Source organism: Centroberyx gerrardi, chromosome 8 (assembly GCF_048128805.1).
Source record: "Centroberyx gerrardi isolate f3 chromosome 8, fCenGer3.hap1.cur.20231027, whole genome shotgun sequence".
NCBI lineage: Eukaryota > Metazoa > Chordata > Actinopteri > Beryciformes > Berycidae > Centroberyx > Centroberyx gerrardi.
Genome location: NC_136004.1, coordinates 19,530,806 through 19,550,999, shown reverse-complemented (window position 1 = coordinate 19,550,999; position 20,194 = coordinate 19,530,806). Strand labels below are relative to the sequence as shown.

The following is a 20,194-nucleotide window of genomic DNA, read 5'->3' as shown; positions in this document are numbered from 1 at the left end:
CTTGATCCCACCCCCACCTCGAGAACCAGATGAAAGCGGGTTTGTCTGGTTCTCTGTCACTCACAAACTTTTTCCCAGAAGGGCGTTGTGGGAAACGTAGTGCGGCTCTGGCGAGACCTAGCGATAGACTGAATGGTTAAAATCATATTTCAACAGTTGTGCCAGTCAGTGTTATCACACTGTTAGTATGAGTTAACGTTATTTAATTCCGTTTCAATAATTTAAAAAAATCTAGATTTTTTTTTTATCTCACTTTGCTAACGTTGCCCATGGCAACAAGGCCATATTTTTCTTCCATGTTTTGGATCAAGGTGTTTAGCTAGGTGATCCTTAAGCACCTGAAATAAGCCCCAGGTAAGCCCCACTGAAGGTCCAAAAAACAAAGTCCTAAATCTTAAATAGCTAAGTCTTAAATTCCGTTTAAATTCCTTAGTGGAAAAGGGGCTGTTTCCCATTGAATATCATGCTTAATAACACGTAAATCGAAATCCAATTCATACTATTTTCCTGTTTTTGTTTTCAATACAAAATAGCATGAATACAAGTGAACTAAATTCGGCATTTTGAAATAGTAGAACTCTCTCTGACTGTGAACAGTGAACAGACAGCAGATGATGGAGCGTAACCCAAAAACAACTCAGTAAAACCATAATCTGACCGGATTGTGCGTCAAATTATTTGGGACAAGAGCGACAGTCCTCTGTCGATGAGGCCATGAGGTAGGTGAGGTCATCCCTAACAATAGCCTAATAATGTAATGGCTGTTGTATGTTAGTGACATACTTTCTACCACTAGATGACAGTAATAAGCTACATAACATATGATTTAGCATTGCATGATTACAAACCCATTAGGCTCTGTTTTTATTCGGTTAGGAGTAGTACTAGCCTATAGTAGAAGCAGCAGTAGTAGTAGCGTTAATAGTAGTAATTTTTGTAGTAGTGGTAGCCAGTAGCAGCAGCAGTGGTATTAGTAATAGTAGCAGTAGTAGTAGCAGTAGCAGTACAGTAGTAGTAGTAGAGAAGCAGTAATAACAGCAGTAGTAGTAGTAGGCCTGGTAGTAATAGTAGGCCTTGTAGTGGTAGTAGTACTAGTACACGTAGTAGTAGTAGTAGTAATAGTAGTAGGCCTTGTAGTGGTAGTAGTACTAGTACTAGTAGTAATAGTAGTAGGCCTTGTAGTGGTAGTAGTACTAGTACTAGTAGTAATAGAAGTAGGCCTTGTAGTGGTAGTAGTACTAGTACGCGTAGTAGTAGTAGTAGTAATAGTGGACCTAGTAGTAGTAGTAGTAATGGAGAAGCAGTAATAACAGTAGTATTAGTAGCCAACTCCTAATACCTGTAGCAGTAGTGGTAGTAGTAGTAGCAACAGCGGTAGTAGTAGTAGTAGTAGTAGTAGTAGTAGTAGTAGTAGTAGTAGAGAAACAGTAATAACAGTAGTAGTACTAGCAGCAATACAGTAGCAGTAGTAGTAGTAGTAGTAGAGAAGCAGTAATAACTGTAGCAGTAGTAGTAGCAGCAGCAGTGCACTAGTAGTAGTAGTAGTAGTAGCAGCAGCAGCAGTAACAGTACAGTAGCAGTAGTAGTAGTAGTAGTAGTAGTAGTATTGTCCAATCACTATATAGGCAACTATATTTCAGAATATACAGACTGAAACATGACAGTAACCAGCCTAAGTCCTCCAGATCTCCATGAAGCTGTCGGTGCAGAGGGGGTTGAGGCGCATGCTGCTGATGCTGGCGGCCCTGCTGCACTGCGTCCCTGCAGGGAAGGCCTGCCTGCAGTGTGACCGCAGGATCAGGCTCCTGCATGAGGACTTTCTCCTGTCCGCTGCCAGTGTGCAGGACCAGATCGAACTGAAAAAGATAAGAGATCATGCCTATGTTACCTACAGAGAGACCAGCCGGGAACGAAGCGGAGTTATTGGTGAGAACAAGGCCTGGTATAGCGTGGAAAAACATGGCCTGACCGTGGGCTATGATGTGGATGATGTTATTACGTGAGGGCAGAAGTAAAAAAAAAAAATCCCTTCCATCTCCCTCCTATATCCCTCCCTCTTATTTTATTTCTTTTTCTGGCATTTCCCTCTAACATAATCAATCTCTGGTCACAGGAATATTGCTTCTTGCTGCTGGTTGCTTGTAATTTTGGTGATCTAGGTCTAGGAATTGAAGCTTACTCTACTGTTGATCTCATTTCATCTCAGTTGAATGCATAAAATGTTAAATATAAATGTAACTACACAATGACTGTCTGTCTTCCATTCAACAGATCCCACCACTCTGTACAGAGCCAGCACTGAGTACCAGAGTGAATTTGACCGCTTCCAGAATACACACCACACTGGTGAGAGAGGGAAAAACCAGTCATATGATCTATACTTGTGTGTGTGTGTGTGTGTGTAAAAAGTGTTTGTGTGTGTGTGTGTGTGTGTGTGTGTGTGTGTGTGTGTGCGTACATTTGTGTCTATGTCTTTTTTTGAGGTAAATTGTCACAGCAGCAACAAACACAATAATCATAACAAAACACTATAAATAAATCTAATAAAGAAGTAAGGACACTGTAATTGTCCCCCTGCACAATCACCCAACATATTAACATTTCAACATATGACACAGTAATCACAACGAACTCTGTGTCTCCTATGATCCTACAACTAAAACTGGGTGTATACCTCTTTTTTTTAGGATCTGTAACATTTGAGGCCATTCAGATCATGGAGAAAGGCAGGAAGATCTTAGAGAAACACTTGGACACGTTCATCCACGGAGGTAATTTGCATGAATAACAGTGCTGGGTCATTTATGAAGCAAACTCTACATCATCATGCACTGTTTTTCTAAGACATTGCTGTGAGCATGGTGCACTCATTTCACATAATTTATTCTTCTATCCTTTAGGTCTATGCCCTAACAAGTGTGGTAAGTTTGCTATGCCTGATCGTTTCTTCTGTACTTGTGTAAATGCATGAAGAAGTAGAACTACCTCCTAGTATCAGAACAGCATATAACATATAGATATACAGTATATGTTTTATGTGTGTGTGTGTGTGTGTGTGTGTGTGTGTGTGTGTGTGTGGTGTGGTTCTCAGGGCTGCTGTATCAGAGAGTGATGGACTGCTTCTCTTGCCGGTACAAGCTACACACTTGCCGTTCTCCCTCTCGCCAGCATGACTGTGGTGGTATGTATTTGGGTGTGTGGGTGTGTGTTGTTGGTGGGTGTGTGTTGTTGGTGGGTGGGTGGGTGTGTGTTGTTGGTGGGTGGGTGGGTGGGTGGGTGGGTGGGTGGATGAGGGCGGGATGTGTCTATGTGGTGTGAGTGTACTTCTACACATCCTGTCATGAGTGTGTGAATGTGTGTTCTCATACGAGGCACCGCTGCTGTCTGCCCATGTGCATGGCTAATGAAGAAGATTATTCCAGTAATCCTGATGCAAATGAATGAAACATCTCTCTCTCTCTCTCTCTCTCTCTCTCTCTCTCTCTCTCTCTCTCTCTCTCTCTCTCTCTCTCTCTCTCTCTCTCAGAATACCCAGTGCAGGCTGAGGAAGGAGGCCAGGCAGTGTTGGACTGTTTCCTTCCATGGCACAGTCTAGTGTTGGGAAGGCCGGAGTATCACTACTCCTGGGCCGCTGGGCTGCCTGGAACCAGAAAGGTAACTGCCATCACTGGCTCCTTCTCAGAGAGACTCATAGAGCCTCTTACTGTATAAACACGTCGAATACTCTCTGACCCAAATACCAAGCATTACTTTTCTGTCTTGTTTGGCTGAATCATTGCGAACGCGTGCAGTTTATTTACTGATGAAGAGCTTTTGCGCCCACTAACTTACTCCCGTCACTTCCTGATCCATGTGTGCAGCTGGCTGACAGTGACTTCAGAGTCTTGGTGGTGACTGAGGACTCATCTGTGGTCCTGAATCAGCTGCACGTGGATGAACAAGGGACGTATCGCTGCTCGCTGCAGGACCGCAACGGAACCGTCTTCTCCCAAGTCACTTTCCTGCTCACTGGTACAGCATGGCATGGCCACAGCAGCATGTCTACATCACGCAATCGTCTGAGAGTGTAAAATCAACACTATGTCAGTGTTTAGTATCAGCCCACACCATCAGAGTTAATTTAACACTTTTAGATAGTTTTGAACAGCCGCCTCAGAGCCATATCAGCTCTGTGAGTGGATAAACAACTCTCCAATCAACACCTGTCAACTCAAAATAATTGTCACTGAACACTTATTAACACTGGAAAATTTGCTGTGAGCTAAGCCAGAGCTCCAAATCCTGATATTCTAGTACAAGGGTTCTCAAAGTTAAATTTCACAGAAATTCACTAGAAAATATCCCAATCACAGAATGCATAAAAATGACTCAATCATATGATTCACTATCCCAACTATTATCTCCCAACAGTTATAGTCTTCAATTCAATACTAAATCAACAACAATAAAAATCTTAAAACATGAGGATCCCTGGGGCAAAATCCGAAGGGAGTCTGTGGAACTAATATGCGTCTGTTTTGTGACATGAAAGCGTTTGAGATCCCCTGTTCTAGTAGATGTAGATCTAACGAAATGGTGTGAAGTCTTCCTCCTGGAGCGCTAGATAAACCACGAGGGTTTCAAAGAGACTGTGGACAATTGCGTTGCTCGAACATCGTTTTTTTTCCCTCTACAAAAGTATTAATTTGCCAATGAACCATCACATTCCTCTCTCTCACCCTCTTCTTCTCTCCTTCCAGTCACTGGTTTGCCCTCCCAAACTCACCGGCCTCCCATCACTCTGGCCTCCCTGCCTCCTGGAGTCGACTCCCCACCTCTTCATCCCGCTGACAACCTGCTGCTGCCAATCATCGCCGTGGTTACCGCTCTGAGCCTGGCAGCGAGCGTAGGCCTCATAGTTGTCTTGGGGTGAGAGACAGAAAGAGGTGGGTGGGGTGGGGGAGAAAGAGTGAGAGAGGGCGAGAGGAAGAGAGTTCGGCAGGAAGGGTGGAGGTGAGAGAGGTGATGCAGAGCGTGATAAATGCAATGATGCAAGACAGGAAGTGATCACATAATCAAATTGTTGAATAATAGATTTATGATTTATTAGGCCTAAGTATAGTATGTCATACCGCATGGGGGACAGAGAGAGGAGGAAGGTAAAATAGATTTATAAATAGGTTCACTATTTATAAATGAATTGATTAAACCATTAAGCTGTTTTCTCTGAAAGCATCCCATCACTCTTTCCACTAACTGATCTCAGTTATTTCAGTACAAAAATCAATGAGCATTTTAACTTAGATTTAAACACAGTGAGGGCTCATACTGGGCATGTTTTGCAAGATGATTATTTGTGATTTAAATTTAGGATTACTGTATTTGTTATCTTTCTTGTAGAGTGATGATGAAGCAACAGAGAGATGTGGAGGAGCTGAGGAGAGGGAGGGAGGAGGAACAACACACAGCGTCCGCAGTGTGACAAAGATGGAAATAAGTATTTCAATAACAGGATGGGTTAACTGACATCACGTTGAACATCAGTCATTGTCGTCATTCAGTGCGCAAATAAAACAAGGCTTTGTGTGTGTACACAAAATTACACTTATGGAAGTGAGAATACAATTAGACTACATGTAGATTTGGCAAGATGAAGCATAAAATAGCACAGGAATGTCTATTTATTTATTTATTAAGCACATTGTGGTTTATCTCTCATTATTCAAAAAAAATAATAATAAACTCAAGGAGTCACGGTTTGAATCAGGGTCAATCAAATACAGAGGTCTGATTCAAAACACTGAAAATGTTTGTAGTGTTATGAGGCCAGAGTGCGCACACACACACACACACACACTTGAAATCCCCCTGAAATGGCTCAACTCTCCATAACATCAAGTGCCAGCTCATCAGAACACATCAATGATCTGACCCCAGCCAGGACACGTTTCCCCTGAATGGAGGGATGGCGGCGGCCACGTGGGAGTGGATGAGAGGGACGGAGGGATGAGGTAAATCTCTCGGATTACAGTGTTTTTCAGAGATTAATAGTCCCAGCCATCCAATTAATCCTAGATAATCTCCTGGGAGAGTGGGGGAGCGGTGGAGGGGGAAGAGCCACCAAAACCTGTTTTCATGAGTGTTTTTTTTTTTATGTTTATTTTTTTATATATTCATTCAGAGAGACTGAAGGGGCAGCTTTTTGTATTACTAGTAATGTTTTCATTGTAGAATCAACATACTCTCATATCATAATAAATTTTGTCTTTTCTTTCTTTCTTGCTTTGTTTCTTTCTTTCTTACTTTCATTGTTTGCTTCTTTTTTTCTTTCTCTCTACCTTGTCTGCACGTTGTGATGACTTCATGTCATGAGTTGCTTCTGATTCAGAGAGAAGTAACTTCTATTTACACAAGGTCTGTCATGCTCCACAACGCCTCCTACACAATGATTACCTAGTGTCTTAAAACCTCAGAGCTTTTATAGTTGATCGTTGATACGATAGTTTGTTCACACTTGTCTTCAAATCAACACCCACTGCTCAGCGACTAGCTGCGTCAGGCCAGCAGCACGTATCTTTGGCCAAGAAAAACCCACGACGCTCTGACTTGCTCATATACGTAAGAAATGAAACCTTTCAAATGAGAATGAAACCGTGATCGACTTTGCAGTGAGTCACCGCATCCAGGAAGTGATATTTTCTTATTTCAATTTCACCTCAGCGTGAATTATTCAGGGTATCTTGTTCAGGTTTTTCAGGGTAATTTCCCACAAAGTTTATTTTTCAGTGGGAAACTGTTTGAGTCAGGGGGAGTCAACTCGGGCCTTGGATTACAATGAGTGTGGCCAGGCTTGTAATCACAAGACATGGTCGGGGGTATAAGTGGGTGGGTGTGTGGCGGCTGAGCGCTGGATGGATGGTGACAGGATGTGTGTGCGGTGCTGTTTCCTGTTAGGGCCGACATGGGGGCGAATTTTGAAAAAAATAAATTGCATTCTTCAACACACGCTCACACAAACACACACACTCACGTCACAGCCTTCCACTCCCAACAGTGTAAGGACCTCACTATTCCATCATTTGAAAGTGGGTGGGTGTGTGTGTGTGTGTGTGTGTGTGTGTGTGTGTATGTGTTTACAGGCCTAAAAGTGGGTTGAGGCTACAGTAAATGCATGCTCAGCGGCTCTACTGACAGCCATGATGAACTGAGTGCCAAAGAATGTGTGTGTGTGTGTGTGTGTGTGTGTACCGCTGTGGTATGAAAATGCAGCCTCAGCAGGGAGAAAGCATGACAAAGTGGGAGTTGCTGCTCAAGGACTGGTGCTGGTGAGGGAGGGAGGGGACGGGGGAAAGAAGGGAAGTGGGAACATGAGGGAAGTGGAGTCAGAGGTTTGAGTGGGAGACGTCCGTAGGAAGAGAGTGGGAAAGTCAATTGAATGTGGGTTGTGAGGAAAGGCAAAGAGTGTGACAGAGAGAAGAAGAAGGAGAAGAAGATGACTTTAAACACAGAGTCTGCCTTGTAATCAAAGCTGTCCCACACTGACCGACTTCCCCTGTGTGGAACAGAGGGCAGTGTGTGTTGTGTATACAAAATGAAATGTGTGTGAGCCCTGGTAAAACCTTTTAATCCATAATTGGCACAGGGCTGGGTCTTTGTAAAGTGAGCGGAAACTAGAGATGTATTTCTCTATCAGAGAGAGAGAGAGAGGCAGTATAGTGCTCTCTGAAGCTCATTGAAGATTATATTCATTTTTTTAATTAATTCCCCAAAATATGAAACCATCTGAAAAATATTCTTTGAAACATTTGAAAACTTTACTCTCTGATTCTCAAAAACTAGCTGTGCTACTTGGAGAGGTAGATGTAAATATATATCAGCTTTACATCATTCAAGACATTATGATTCACATTCTATAATATATATGACGCTGTAAATTACATATATTTACATATATTTTACTATTTTGTTGTTAATTTATAATGTTGCACCTTAAGTTTCACTTTTTTTCTGTTTCTTTGCTTCCTTCTATTCTGTCTTTTTGCATTTGGATCATATATCATATGTACATATTGATACAATGTATGACATGACACATTGTATGACTATATACAGAGAGAAGATACACACTCTACATTTTCAGTAACAACAAAGCATTTCAAGCACTAACCGGCTGGTAACTAACATTTTATCAGTGTTACATTTTAATTTTGTCCAAGGTGAATGCATGATAACAAATGGAAAAACAAAAAGAAAGTATCCAGTGAACTGTTACTTTCCTCTGTGATCTGCAGGGCCAAGAAAACAGAGCCGTCACCACACAGGCCAAGAGAAGCTCGAGCTTAATCTAACCCAAATAATGTTCAGCAAATAAGCCTTCAGAGGGAGAGATTGGGGGCCGAGGTTGGGTTTTAACTCGCAGCATAACGTCATTCAACACAAAAACACGGGATAACCCCTGACAACCACGTGCAAGGTAGGAAAATCTGAATTTATGCGTCATTATCCATATTAGGAGTGGCGGGACAGCCATATATGTCTGTTCCGCCGGTGACGTTGTTCCTTCTGTGGAAAGCGAGGTGGGACGGCGCTAGCTCCGCCCCTGCCCCAGCTGTTATCAATGAAACAAGTGAAACAAGCATTTTAAAGCAGATTTTTATTCGACCCAAGAGGGAATTCAAACAATACTACTGTCTAAAAAATATTTCAGTAGAATCTGAAGTAGTTTACAAAAGTAATTTACACTTCTCCGGGTTTAAATTGTCTTAGACTCAGAAACTCAACAGGTGGATTTATATTTATTATTTCCACGTTTTAAAAAACTTAAATCATAATTTTGTACTAATTTTACAATTTTTTGGAATCCATTTTTTGTTACAACCATGACCTCAAGCTGCGAGCCGTTGGAAATAACTGGCAATGAGCTGGTTCACATACTCAGGACTCCGCAGGACCAGTACACCTCAGGCGGAGGATGCGTGGTGCTTGACTGTCGACCTTTCCTCGCCTTTTCCTGGGCGCACATCTGCGAGTCTCGAAACGTCAACTGGAACTCGATGCTCCGCCGGAGGTCCAAGAGCTCGGCGGTGTGTCTGGAGTGGCTGGTGCCGGACAAGGCCCTCCTGGGACGGCTGCGGCGCGGGGACTTCTCGCCCGTGGTGGTGGTGGATGAGAGCAGCCGCTCCGTGGCCGAGCTGAGGACGGAGAGCCTGGCCAGCATGCTGCTCACCGCCCTGCACACCGAGATCCAGGACAACTCGGTGCAGATCTGCTTTCTACAAGGTAACAAGGCTCAAAACTTTGACACTTCCTTTTTTTTTTTTTTTTTTTTTTTTTTTTTTTACATACCAAGATTTCTTTGTTTATAAAGTGCTTAAAATTCAGAAACAATTTTGAGTTTGAACAAACGTTAACACTGACCCAGTCCCATTCCTCTAGGATTTATGACCTTACATGAAACAATTCCTGACGGTGTAAATTTTACATTTGTAACACTAGAAAGGCCTGTTGATTTTGGCCAACAAGCCTTCAGTTGAAGGAACTAAATATTTATAACTACTCTTTCCTTGTGTAATTTTTGAAAAAAATCTAACACTGGTTTGGACATAAAGTGGGTCTGGGGAAATGTCATGAAGGAACATTTTGAAAGCTGAGATATTTCAATTCTAAAATTCAAAGCAGCTGTCAATTGACCATAGCTTGGCCTTTCTAGTGTGGAGTGTTACATGTGAGAGTAAAATTCTCCAAAATCAAACCAAAAGAATAACACTGAATGTTGTACTGACTTATGAAAATCATTCTATATAGGCTTGTTTTCATATTTAATACATTATTCTAAAAATGCATTCTGGGCACTATAGTTAACATGTCTGCTCTCTTTCTAGGTGGATTTGAAGGTTTCTCGGAGGCCTATCCAGAGCTTTGTTACATCTCTCCTGGCAGTAACCTCCCTGCAGTGGATCCAGAGCCCACAGTGACCGGCCGCAGGACACCAGCATATGATCAGGTTAGTTCACTATCCTAGTTCAGGTTAGAGTTGATAAATAATAGACAATTTATTACAACTTGAAACCAATCAAAAACATAAAAAGCAAGTGTTAAGCAGCTCTAAGAGTAATGAGAAGAATGTCAAATTGCAAAGTGGTTGTGTGGATTATTTTTGGCCATTTAGCCCTAAACATGAACTCTGGTTTTGACTGTCTGGTTCACAGGGGGGTCCAGTGGAGCTGCTCCCCTTCCTGTTTTTGGGCAGTGCCCTCCACTCATCCCGCAGAGAGAGCCTTGCAGCAGCGGGCATCACGGCTGTGCTCAACGTGTCGTCCTCCTGCCCCAACCTGTATGAAGAGGAGCTGCTGTACCTCCGGCTCACTGTGGAGGACAATTTGGCTGCTGACATTAGAGCCTGCTTCTCCGAGGCCATCGCCTTCATCGGTGAGTCCCACCTCTAACCATCCCATGTGATCTTAAAGGAATAGTTCACCCCAAAATGAAAACGCAGTCACTATCTACTCGCCGTAATGCCAGTCGAAACTCCACTGAATAGGACCGCCAGACACACAGCGAGTTAATTAGCTCCGTAATTCCATCTCAGCCTTTTTCCAAACTATTGAAGTTAATGGGGGGGGGGGGGGGGGGGGCGCATCTTTTTACAGCTCCTAAAGAAGCAGAAGATATGCAACAAATGTCTCCTAACAGCTTGTGCAGCATAACCCAAGAGTTTTGTAGCCAAACAATTACACTGAGGGTCCGGGAGATAATGAGGTACATTTTGGACCCACAGTGAAATTGTTGTGCCACAAAGCTCTTGGATTATGTTTCACGAGCTGTTTTGAGAAATTTGATGGACATTTTAATGCTTTTTTTTTTTTGGTTTTGGTTTTTTGAGCTGTAAAAAGATGGCCCTGTTAACCTCAATAGTTTGGGAGAAGGCTGAGATGGAGCTAAAGAGGCAAACTCATTCTGTATTTAGTCCTACGAACTACGAAAGGAGATAATGGCTGAGTTTTAATTTTGGGGTGAACTATTCCTTTAATCAAACTGGTAAAGCACTCAATGTTGATAGCACTTTCTGACTGTTGTCATCAAAGAAAACTGATCACCATCCGTGTGAAGTGGAGCTTAATGTGTCGATCTCTCTTCCTCCTTCCGTCTCTCGCCTGCAGACTCGGTGAAGGAGCGCGGTGGGCGGGTGCTGGTGCACTGCCAGGCAGGCATCTCTCGCTCCGCCACCATCTGTCTGGCCTACCTCATGCACACCCGGCGCGTCAGGCTGGAAGAGGCCTTTGACTTTGTGAAGCAGCGGCGTCAGGTCATCTCCCCCAACCTGGCCTTCATGGGACAGCTGCTGCAGTTCGAGACTGACGTTCTCTGTCAGGGATGAAGAAACATTAGCATGTACATGACTATACCTGTTTAAATATTCTTCTGCCGCATGCAGAGGTTGTTCTCAATGCATTATCAGGACACAAATAGTACGTACACATGTACCGTTTGTACCACTACTGAAATGGTTCAATTTTGGGAGTGCATACTTCCCATGAGAACCTCGTACGTCCAGAGAAAAAACGTCTTGTGCTGCTATTATCACATGGCAGGTGGATCTGGATTCTTACTTTTGAGAAGAAACTGAGAAATGGGTCTTGGTACAACAAGCAACGGTGGGGAACAAAAACCCAAATGAAACGACCACAGCGTGAACACCTGTGATTCTGAACCAGAAAGTTAGAGTAGGTGTGAGGTAATTTCCTGGATGTTTATAGGGGAATTATGCCTGCTTGTCAGGGTTTTTTTTTTGTATCTGCATACAGTGTATGTGTGTGTGTGTGTGTGTGTGTGTACTTCTTATTTTTGTTCGACTTATGTGCCTGATCTTTTGCAAGGGCTTTTTTTTCAATACTTGCAAGAGTCATTCCTAGACACCAAAAGATAAAGTAATGATCACTGTGAAATGACATGTCTTCTTATGAGACCCACTGTTTTATGTACTTTAGGCAATACTGGATAAATCCCAAGTCTTTTTATGTAATCTACAGAAATGCACTAATTAGAGATGCTGTCAATCTAATCGTTCTGCATCCTGAGATAGATTCCTCGATACACTCAGAGACTGGAAGAAGCGCTCCCATTAGATTTTAAGGTGTTTATATCATGTAAATAGAATTTTTAACTTATCTTTTTTTAATTTATTATTTCAGCATTGGTTGTACAGTATTATCATTGTTACCATTTGTTACTGCACTTTATTCATAAATAAGAATGGTTTTATTGATTCCTGCTGTTTTTTCCGCTCAAATTAAACATGCTGGAAAATATGCTGAGTCTGTCTACTCTTTATAACAACGTCTATCTCATAAATATACCACATCTTCACTTCTTACACCCTAAAATAAATGGCCTGTAATAACACTGGCCCTCAAGACAGATACAGTAACCTGAGACCAGTTACTGCCCAGGGTAATTAAGTCTTATCTCACAGCACATTACAAATGCACCATGTCACCTTCCTGTACTTGATCCAATCTACTATGAACAACCACAGACTTATATTTCTAGTGATTGTGCTGTTTTGCTGAATCAGAAGGTTTTACAATATTGAGTATTTTGTTGTTACTCAACCTTTTTACATTGGCAAGAGGAATCGGTCCGCAAAGAGAGTACATTTGCAAGAAAGTGGAAAGCCACCATGGACCTGCCTTTATTTATTCAGCTTTGTGTTTGTTTAGACTGGGCTACTCGTCAATTTTTCTCTCAAGTCTAGCTATTTACAATTCTTCAAGTGGATATTTCCATCAAGTATAGCCTTCCTGTGGCAAATTTTGCCATTCGTCACACCTATTAGGTCAAATTTTACAAAGCTCCCACTGTAGGTAATTTTCACTGGGTAATCAATCCTCTTTCATTCTCCTCTTACTTTTCAGAAAGTTCAGAGAAGTGGGACAGTAAAGAAAGGAGAGTGATATGGGACTATATACCACAGATTGATTTCACAGTGGGCTACACAGGTAGTTTCCCAGGCAAATCCACACTTAACTCCATGTGTTAACACCAAAACAGTGCTATGATCCAGCATTGGTGATATGGGAATTTCCTGCTAGTTCCTACATCAGTTCATGGTGAGACTGTGCTCTCTAGTGGCCACTTTGGAAATTACCAGAAACCAAGGTCATTCAGAAAAATCCAGTAGATGACGCTATCAGACTACTAACCACGGCCACCTTTCCTTCCTTTCCAAGACTACACAAAATAAAACAAAACAAAAAACAAAACTCACCATCTCATCACCTTCATCCCCTAATGCAACCCTCCTCCAGCTGGACTTACACTGTTCTTTTACTCACCCACCCACACACACATGTACATACACATACTCCTATATGATTGTCCAATCTCAAAGCCATTTAAAAGACTTTTGCTGTTATTTCACATGGTCAGACTGTCCGACCTCTCTTTCATTTGAATGTCTCTCTTGTCTGGTTCCGTTTCTCCGGTTTCTCCCCGGTGCGGACAGCACCTTAATGAAAGCAGACTCAAACTGTTATTCACATTCTGTGTCCAGATTAAACTAGTGTCAGGATCAATCACATTACATTAGACTGTGGAAATATATAGCAGACTACCTCTGTGTGGTGTGTGTGTGTGTGAGCAAATGTGTGTGTGTCTGTGAGTGTGTGTGTGTAAGAAAGAGAGGAAGGAGAGAGGAAGGAGAGTGAGAGAGAAGGGATTTGCACAACGATCACACTTTGACGTGGTGATGAATTTGTGGTTCACAGTCCAAGACTGTGTCACTCAAACAAGAAATCCCAGGCGGAGCAGTCTGCTAATGAGCAATATGAGCAATACATGTGATATTGTTAGCTAGAGAATTACAATGTGGTGATATAACACACGCACACACACACACGCACGCGCGTGCGCGCATACACACACAAACACACACACACAAAGGCAGTGCTAATTATCATTACAAAAGCAGCAGTCAAGAAAATTACTGTATGACCATTTGGGAGATCTTCATGTAATTGTTTGATGTTTACACTCGCACACACACACACACACACACACAGAGAGAGAGAAAGAGAGAGAGAAATCACACAGGAAGCTGAATCAAACCAGTAGATAAAAAGGATCAAAAGCATTACATCAAAAGCATCCATAAGGTGGGTAAATGTGCCATAATTGATTTGGACCACAGGCTCCCTGTGTTATGCTGACCAGCAGTTATTTAACACTTATTTGGGATATGGGTCTTTTGAGACACATTCTCCTCAGACACTTTTCCTTACAGTACAAGGAGGCTTTAGAAATTGTTTTGAATGAGATGTGAGTTTAGGACATGGCACTCCCAAAGTCTTCTCAAAGAGCCCTTCCAAGCAAGTTCCTAGTAAGCTTGAAACTTTTCCAGGCTCATATAAAGATCCAGATGTCAAACTAAAGTTACTCATACAAAGTGTGTGATCCATGACAGTAGAATTTCCTCTAGCTTGGACCGTGTGTATGTGTGTGTGTGTGTGTGTGTGTGTGAGCGCACACGTTCGCATGCCGCATGCTCTTATACAACAAGCTCTTTTGGAGTGGTGTGCTGTGAACTGAACGCTGTGTGCTCAGTCTGTATAACCTTGGCATCAGTGGCACGCCCCTCTCCCCCAGAATCCATTTCCAGTGTGTTACTAACCACAGTTCACTCACGAAAACACAGACACTTGATTGGAGTGCACTCTCCCGCTAAAAGCTTTATTCTCTTTCCATTTATATTTAGAAAGTGTAGCGTGGAACGAAAATGTACAGCCATTATTGGCTGCTGCTTGAGGTCACACAATCAAAGCGCACTGCTCAGAATTGTAATTCCATGGGTGGCTGCGCTGGGCTTCTCTCATTAAACCGGCGCTGTGTGGGGGAAGCACTACAAAAACAAGCAAACAGGACCTCCTACCCACACACACCATTCATAAGAATGTGTTTGTATGTGTAGGCAGTTGTATGTGTGCGTCTGTGTGTTTGTGTGAGCCTATAGAGAGGAGAGAGGACACCTACCCACTTCCGAACAGCATAGGGCAAATTCTGCCACAGCTGAATTAATGCCTCCATACAACAGCCGGTATGACGTGGTTTTACTAGTTAATTGAACATCAGCCACTTGATCTCAGGTAGAGAGCAAGTCATGAGGCGAGCCACGGATTTCTGTGCTCCTTGGGGGAGGAAGCGTTGCAGGGCACATAATGAGGAGAGATTTGGATGGAAGCCAAGCGATGATGCGAATTCATGTGCACAGATGGGGTCCAAAGTGTCTAATACCCCTGCTCTCTGCCTTGCCACTCACAATGAGCCCACATATATTGTGCTCTGGTAATCTACTTTTGACTGAAATATTGTTTGCCACGATCTTTACTTAAAACGGTAGGATGCCGTGATAAAACTAAACACTCTGCAGCACAGTAACATGGAGCGTTACCTCTCCTTTAAAGGTTTTAGCTGTGTGAATGCCTTGAATGCCTTGACAAGAAAATGCCTTTTCTTGTCTTAAGCCTGTGCCACCTCAAATGTTGGTGACTTGTGGTAGCCTAGAGGTTAGAGAAGCAGGCTTGTGACCCAGCTGAGCAAAATGTGGGTGGGGAAAGTGAATTAGAAACACACTCCCTACAACAGCTACTGTCAAGGTGCCTTTGAGCAAGGCACTTATCCCCCAACTGCTCCAGTGGATGTACCAGAACCAGGATGTAAAGAGCACAGCCTAAAGCAGTCACGACTGAATACACAATTTGCTGGCCACTGTGGGCCCAGCAATGCAATATGCCACATATTGAACGGAATGAAATGATAATGATGATGATAATGATGATGATGATGATGATGATGATGATGATGATGAGTGGATGAACAGAAAAGAAGAAAGAGGAGCAGGATGGTGGGTAGATTCAGCAATGAAATGATCACTACAACTATAATGATGATGGTGATGATAATGATGGTGATGGTGATGGTAGATGACGACATATTTCTGCATTATGCAGTCTAATAAAGTGCCAGAGTCCCTACAGTGGAACCGCTTTCACATCTGGTGTAAAGCACCTTGACCTTTCCACTCTCAGCTGGAGACCTCAGTGTCCCGCGGAGGTAATTGACCAAAGCAATGCCGCACAACAAGACATTTCTATTGTAACAGCATTGGCTGAGCCGTTTGGGTATAGGCTTATGTATGTGTGTGTGTGTGTGTGTGTGTGTGTGTGTGTGTGTGTGTGTGTGTGTGTGTTTGTGTGTGTGTGTGTGAGAGAGAGAGAGAGAGAGAGAGAGAGAGAGAGAGAGAGAGAGAAGGAGAGAGGGGGAATAGAGAAAGGAAGGGTCCCATGACGTCCACGGCTCCACACTGACATCACTGGGTCTAAAGAGAAGCGCAAGGGGGAGGTGAGAGGCATTCCAGTTATTAGATTTTGTCTTAAGGTCCTGTTCACAAGAGGAGAAGATGCTGCTGCGCCTCTGTGAGGAAGCATCTGATGCGCGGCAGAGGAGCGGCGGAATCATGGCATCTCGGTGAACTTTTGAGGAGGCAGCCGCGCCACCAAAAGCGCACCACATACGCGCCGAGAGGACCGAGAGGCAACTCTTGAGACGCACACTGAAGATGCTCTGCGGGGATCATTTCACAACTAAATGAGCAACGCGTTTTGACAGCGTATCTGGCTTCATGCGGGGCTGATAAGCTCCACTTTAAGTTTTCTCTCCTGTTCGATTGACTACTCTTCAAACGCTGGAGGCGTTGATACCATTTAGGCTAAGATTCTTCCTCCGCTTTTAAGAGCTGGGAATCAAAACAGGTCTATCTTTCTATAGGTGAATCATTGTAAATATTTCATCAGTACGACCGACATATTTTCACTTTATCTAAACCGTTCCGGCGCTCGCCATTCACAGGAGATAACCATGCGCACATCTCCAGCGCAAAACGCACGGGAAGCGCAAAAGTGTAATGATTAGTTGCCCCCGCCCCGATATCTTACATATGTCGCTTAGCATTAGCCAGTCTGAAATTAGATATTGATGGTTTTTTTCTTTCTTTATTTTGCAGTCAGCCAGTGCGCTCCACCTTCAAGTCATCCCAGTAATTCATCTAAGGAGAAAAATGCTTCGTGTGCTGGAGAAGTTTTAATTGTTTGGACTTCATTCTAAGTCTGCCTAGGCTGGGACACAAAGCTCTGCATGAGTGAAAAATTAATTGTGCTGTGGAAGAAAAAATTGTTCTACAAAGTGTTAAGGCTTTTTAATTGAAAAGCATTGATCCGTGTCTTGACGCATTGCCCAGGACTATTTTGTATGCTTAAAATGGACTTGGAGGACCTGCCGTGGAAGATGCAAGGGAGCTAACATTTGGCAGTAGCAGAACAGAAACAAAACGAAAACAGCCGAGGTAAATATTATATCAATTATAATTTATTATTATTAAAATATTGCAATGAAATGATGAAATATTGCATATAATAATTTAAATATAGCTGCTACTTTATTATTATACTAAACGCATGCCAAGCCTAGATCTTTTGCAAGAATTAGGTTTAGCCTACCCTAAACGGTGAAATAAATTCTTCAAACAAATTTTATTCAGTGACCATAGTTATTTCTTTATTTTAAAAAGACTCCTGCAAAGCTAATCAAGCCATGGCCTCGGTTGTGGACAGTGCTTGCTCTATGGAGCTGAGGAACAGCAGTGTGGGCGTCGCAGCCTCCATCCCCTGCAACCAGAGCGTCCTGAAGCTCGCCCCCTACTCTCCTGAAGCCACGGCGGCCTTCGCCACCGCCATAACCCTGATGGTCCTCTTCACCATCGTGGGGAACATCCTGGTCATCATCGCTGTGCTGACCAGCCGGTCACTCCGAGGTCCACAGAATCTGTTTTTAGTATCACTGGCTGCTGCGGACATTTTAGTGGCCACACTTATTATCCCCTTTTCACTAGCCAACGAACTGCTTGGCTACTGGTACTTCAAGTCTCTGTGGTGTGAGATCTACCTGGCGCTGGATGTTTTGTTCTGCACCTCCTCCATTGTTCACCTGTGCGCCATCTCACTGGACCGCTACTTGTCCATCTCCCGTGTCACCTATGGTCGTCAGCGGACTCCCAAACGCATCAAAGCTGCTATTGTGGTGGTGTGGCTCATTTCCTCCATCATCTCCTTCCCTCCCCTGCTGTCACTGAACAAAAGTGAGGCCGGGCCCGAGGGGAGCGAGAGAGGGCCTCAGTGCCAGCTGAACGATGAACGCTGGTATATCCTTTACTCCACCATCGGCTCCTTCTTCGCTCCGTGCCTCATCATGATCCTGGTCTACGTAAGAATCTACCAGATAGCCAAGCAGAGAACGCGGTGCCCACCAGGAGAGCCCAGGAAAGACGGGCTGGGTTGTGCCACTCCAAGTCAGCCACGACACGTAGAAGCCAACGGAAAGGAAGATGAAGATAGCACGCCCCCTTCATCCAATAAAACCTCTAACACCAGACCCCCTACCCTCGCCGTCACTCCTTCCCTTTCCCCAAAACGGTCTTCATCCTCTCAGAATGCTACCCCCAATAATCTCCTGCAGCCTCCATCCCCTTCTCCAACCCCGACCCCCGTCACAGCCTCCTCTCCCACTTCTCCCCATGGCCCCTCGCCCCCCTCTACTGTGCCTCAGTCTGCCCCTGCCAAGACCAAAGAGGAGGGGAAGAAGAGCAAGCACCATGGAGGGAAAAAAGCTGACAATAACAATGGCGACAGCTCGAGCACAGAGAGTGACATGGAGCATAGTCACGGAGGGGGCAGAGGTAGTGCCAGTATGGCAGGTTCGCCTGCAGGAGGGGGCATCCACTCCCCCGCCTCAGTCCAGCGCTACCGGGACATGATCGCCACTTCCAAGGGCTCCCGGCTGGTGCCAGGGAGGAAGTCGAGACCAGAGAACAACCCAGGAGCGGCGAGACGCAAAGCCATGGTCAACCGGGAGAAACGTTTCACCTTTGTTCTAGCAGTGGTGATTGGTGTTTTTGTGGTCTGCTGGTTCCCGTTCTTCTTCTCCTACTCTCTACAGGCGGTGTGCCCCGAGACCTGCGCCCTCCCCGAGCCCCTCTTTAAATTTTTCTTCTGGATCGGCTACTGCAACTCCTCACTCAACCCAGTCATATACACCATCTTCAACAAAGACTTTCGAAAAGCCTTCAAAAAGATTCTGTGCAAGAACACCAAGGGTACTTTCTTCTAGACAGGATTCCTCTGTATACTACATGGACACCAAACCTGCAATCTCTGAGGCATAGGAAAAAAAAAGTAAACTCTCCTTACTCATTTTAACTTTCGCAAAGTAACATCACAAAGGGCTGTTGTTTCAAAATGCATTAAACTGTGGAAAATCCAGCACAAAATTCAAAACTGAGAGGGCTCTTTCTAACAGCCACAGTGTGCGCACATAAGGCAACTTGGACTGAGAAATGCCAGCTTGCAGTGGATACGCACACCACTTTATACAGAGTGCAGGGCAAAAAATGGACATGGAATAGAAGTAGAGCTTGCACACTCTGCTCCAACACGTCGGTATTGGTGATAACATTTTGAATGAAAAGGTTTATCTCCAGGTCACAGTGAATAATGAATAATGCCAGGACACAGAATGGGGAGAAATGTTTCAGTTTATTGGATGTCCTGTCCAATCAAAGTGGGGCTTTTAGAAAGATTCCTGGTAGAGGAAAGATGGGGCCACATCATAGAAGAAATGTACACATATAACATTAGCTTGCTGGCAAACTGTAAGGAGAGACCAGAGAATCCTGGCAAACGGGATGCAGGGGAGTGAAAAGAATGTCCTGCAAAAACCAAGAGAAACTACTGAGAATTAACTCTAGAGTACAGACAGTTTCATGTAGAGGTTCTCACAGATGTTAAGGATTCCAGTATCATTGGGAAAAGAAAAATAGGTAACCATGAAAGAAAAGTGATCTCAGATACCTGCGAGCCTGAAGCACCTTATTTATCAGCGCAGAGCACGAGGAGCACATAAGGCTAGTGGTGCTTTCTTACGTCTGCAGTCTAAGTTTATCCAGCTGCAGGGCTAGCATGTGTTCCCAGATTTTTATCGAAGGAGAGTGACAACAACAGAGGACTTCTGAGGATCCTTACACCTGATAGCAAATAGCACACACAAGAGCACTCTTTCAAACTGAACTTGTGGACTTTTATTTGGAAAGACACCCTTGTGTCTGACACCT

General features: G+C 43.7%; 3 protein-coding genes across 3 annotated transcripts; all 3 read left to right on the top strand.

Moving 5' to 3' along the window:
• Positions 1 to 1,724: 1,724 nt before the first annotated feature.
• izumo1 (izumo sperm-oocyte fusion 1) lies at positions 1,725 to 4,912 on the top strand. Its single transcript, XM_071918558.1, has 8 exons — positions 1,725 to 1,926; positions 2,272 to 2,346; positions 2,688 to 2,771; positions 2,901 to 2,921; positions 3,092 to 3,181; positions 3,527 to 3,654; positions 3,861 to 4,011; positions 4,740 to 4,912. Exons 1-8 carry the CDS (start codon positions 1,725 to 1,727, stop codon positions 4,910 to 4,912), a joined length of 924 nt encoding a protein of 307 aa, XP_071774659.1.
• A 3,724-nt stretch (positions 4,913 to 8,636) lies between these two features.
• Positions 8,637 to 12,287, top strand: dusp2 (dual specificity phosphatase 2). Its single transcript, XM_071919212.2, has 4 exons — positions 8,637 to 9,258; positions 9,861 to 9,982; positions 10,188 to 10,407; positions 11,139 to 12,287. Exons 1-4 carry the CDS (start codon positions 8,859 to 8,861, stop codon positions 11,354 to 11,356), a joined length of 960 nt encoding a protein of 319 aa, XP_071775313.1. The 5' UTR covers positions 8,637 to 8,858; the 3' UTR covers positions 11,357 to 12,287.
• Positions 12,288 to 17,622: 5,335 nt separating this feature from the next.
• adra2b (adrenoceptor alpha 2B) lies at positions 17,623 to 19,194 on the top strand. The gene has a single exon (XM_071919489.2). The coding sequence runs from the start codon at positions 17,623 to 17,625 to the stop codon at positions 19,192 to 19,194; it is 1,572 nt and encodes a 523-aa protein (XP_071775590.1).
• The last annotated feature ends 1,000 nt before the right edge of the window (positions 19,195 to 20,194 follow it).

What these genes read in the sequence shown, in the direction of transcription:
- izumo1 (XM_071918558.1), top strand. Translation starts at nt 1,725, where the DNA reads ATGCTGCTGATGCTGGCGGCCCTGCTGCACTGCGTCCCTGCAGGGAAG. An exon ending in GGACACGTTCATCCACGGAG is followed by an intron (nt 2,772 to 2,900) that starts GTAATTTGCATG and finishes TCTATCCTTTAG; the next exon opens with GTCTATGCCCTAACAAGTGT. An exon ending in TCGCCAGCATGACTGTGGTG is followed by an intron (nt 3,182 to 3,526) that starts GTATGTATTTGG and finishes TCTCTCTCTCAG; the next exon opens with AATACCCAGTGCAGGCTGAG.
- dusp2 (XM_071919212.2), top strand. Translation starts at nt 8,859, where the DNA reads ATGACCTCAAGCTGCGAGCCGTTGGAAATAACTGGCAATGAGCTGGTT. An exon ending in GCAGATCTGCTTTCTACAAG is followed by an intron (nt 9,259 to 9,860) that starts GTAACAAGGCTC and finishes CTCTCTTTCTAG; the next exon opens with GTGGATTTGAAGGTTTCTCG. An exon ending in GGACACCAGCATATGATCAG is followed by an intron (nt 9,983 to 10,187) that starts GTTAGTTCACTA and finishes TCTGGTTCACAG; the next exon opens with GGGGGTCCAGTGGAGCTGCT.
- adra2b (XM_071919489.2), top strand. Translation starts at nt 17,623, where the DNA reads ATGGCCTCGGTTGTGGACAGTGCTTGCTCTATGGAGCTGAGGAACAGC.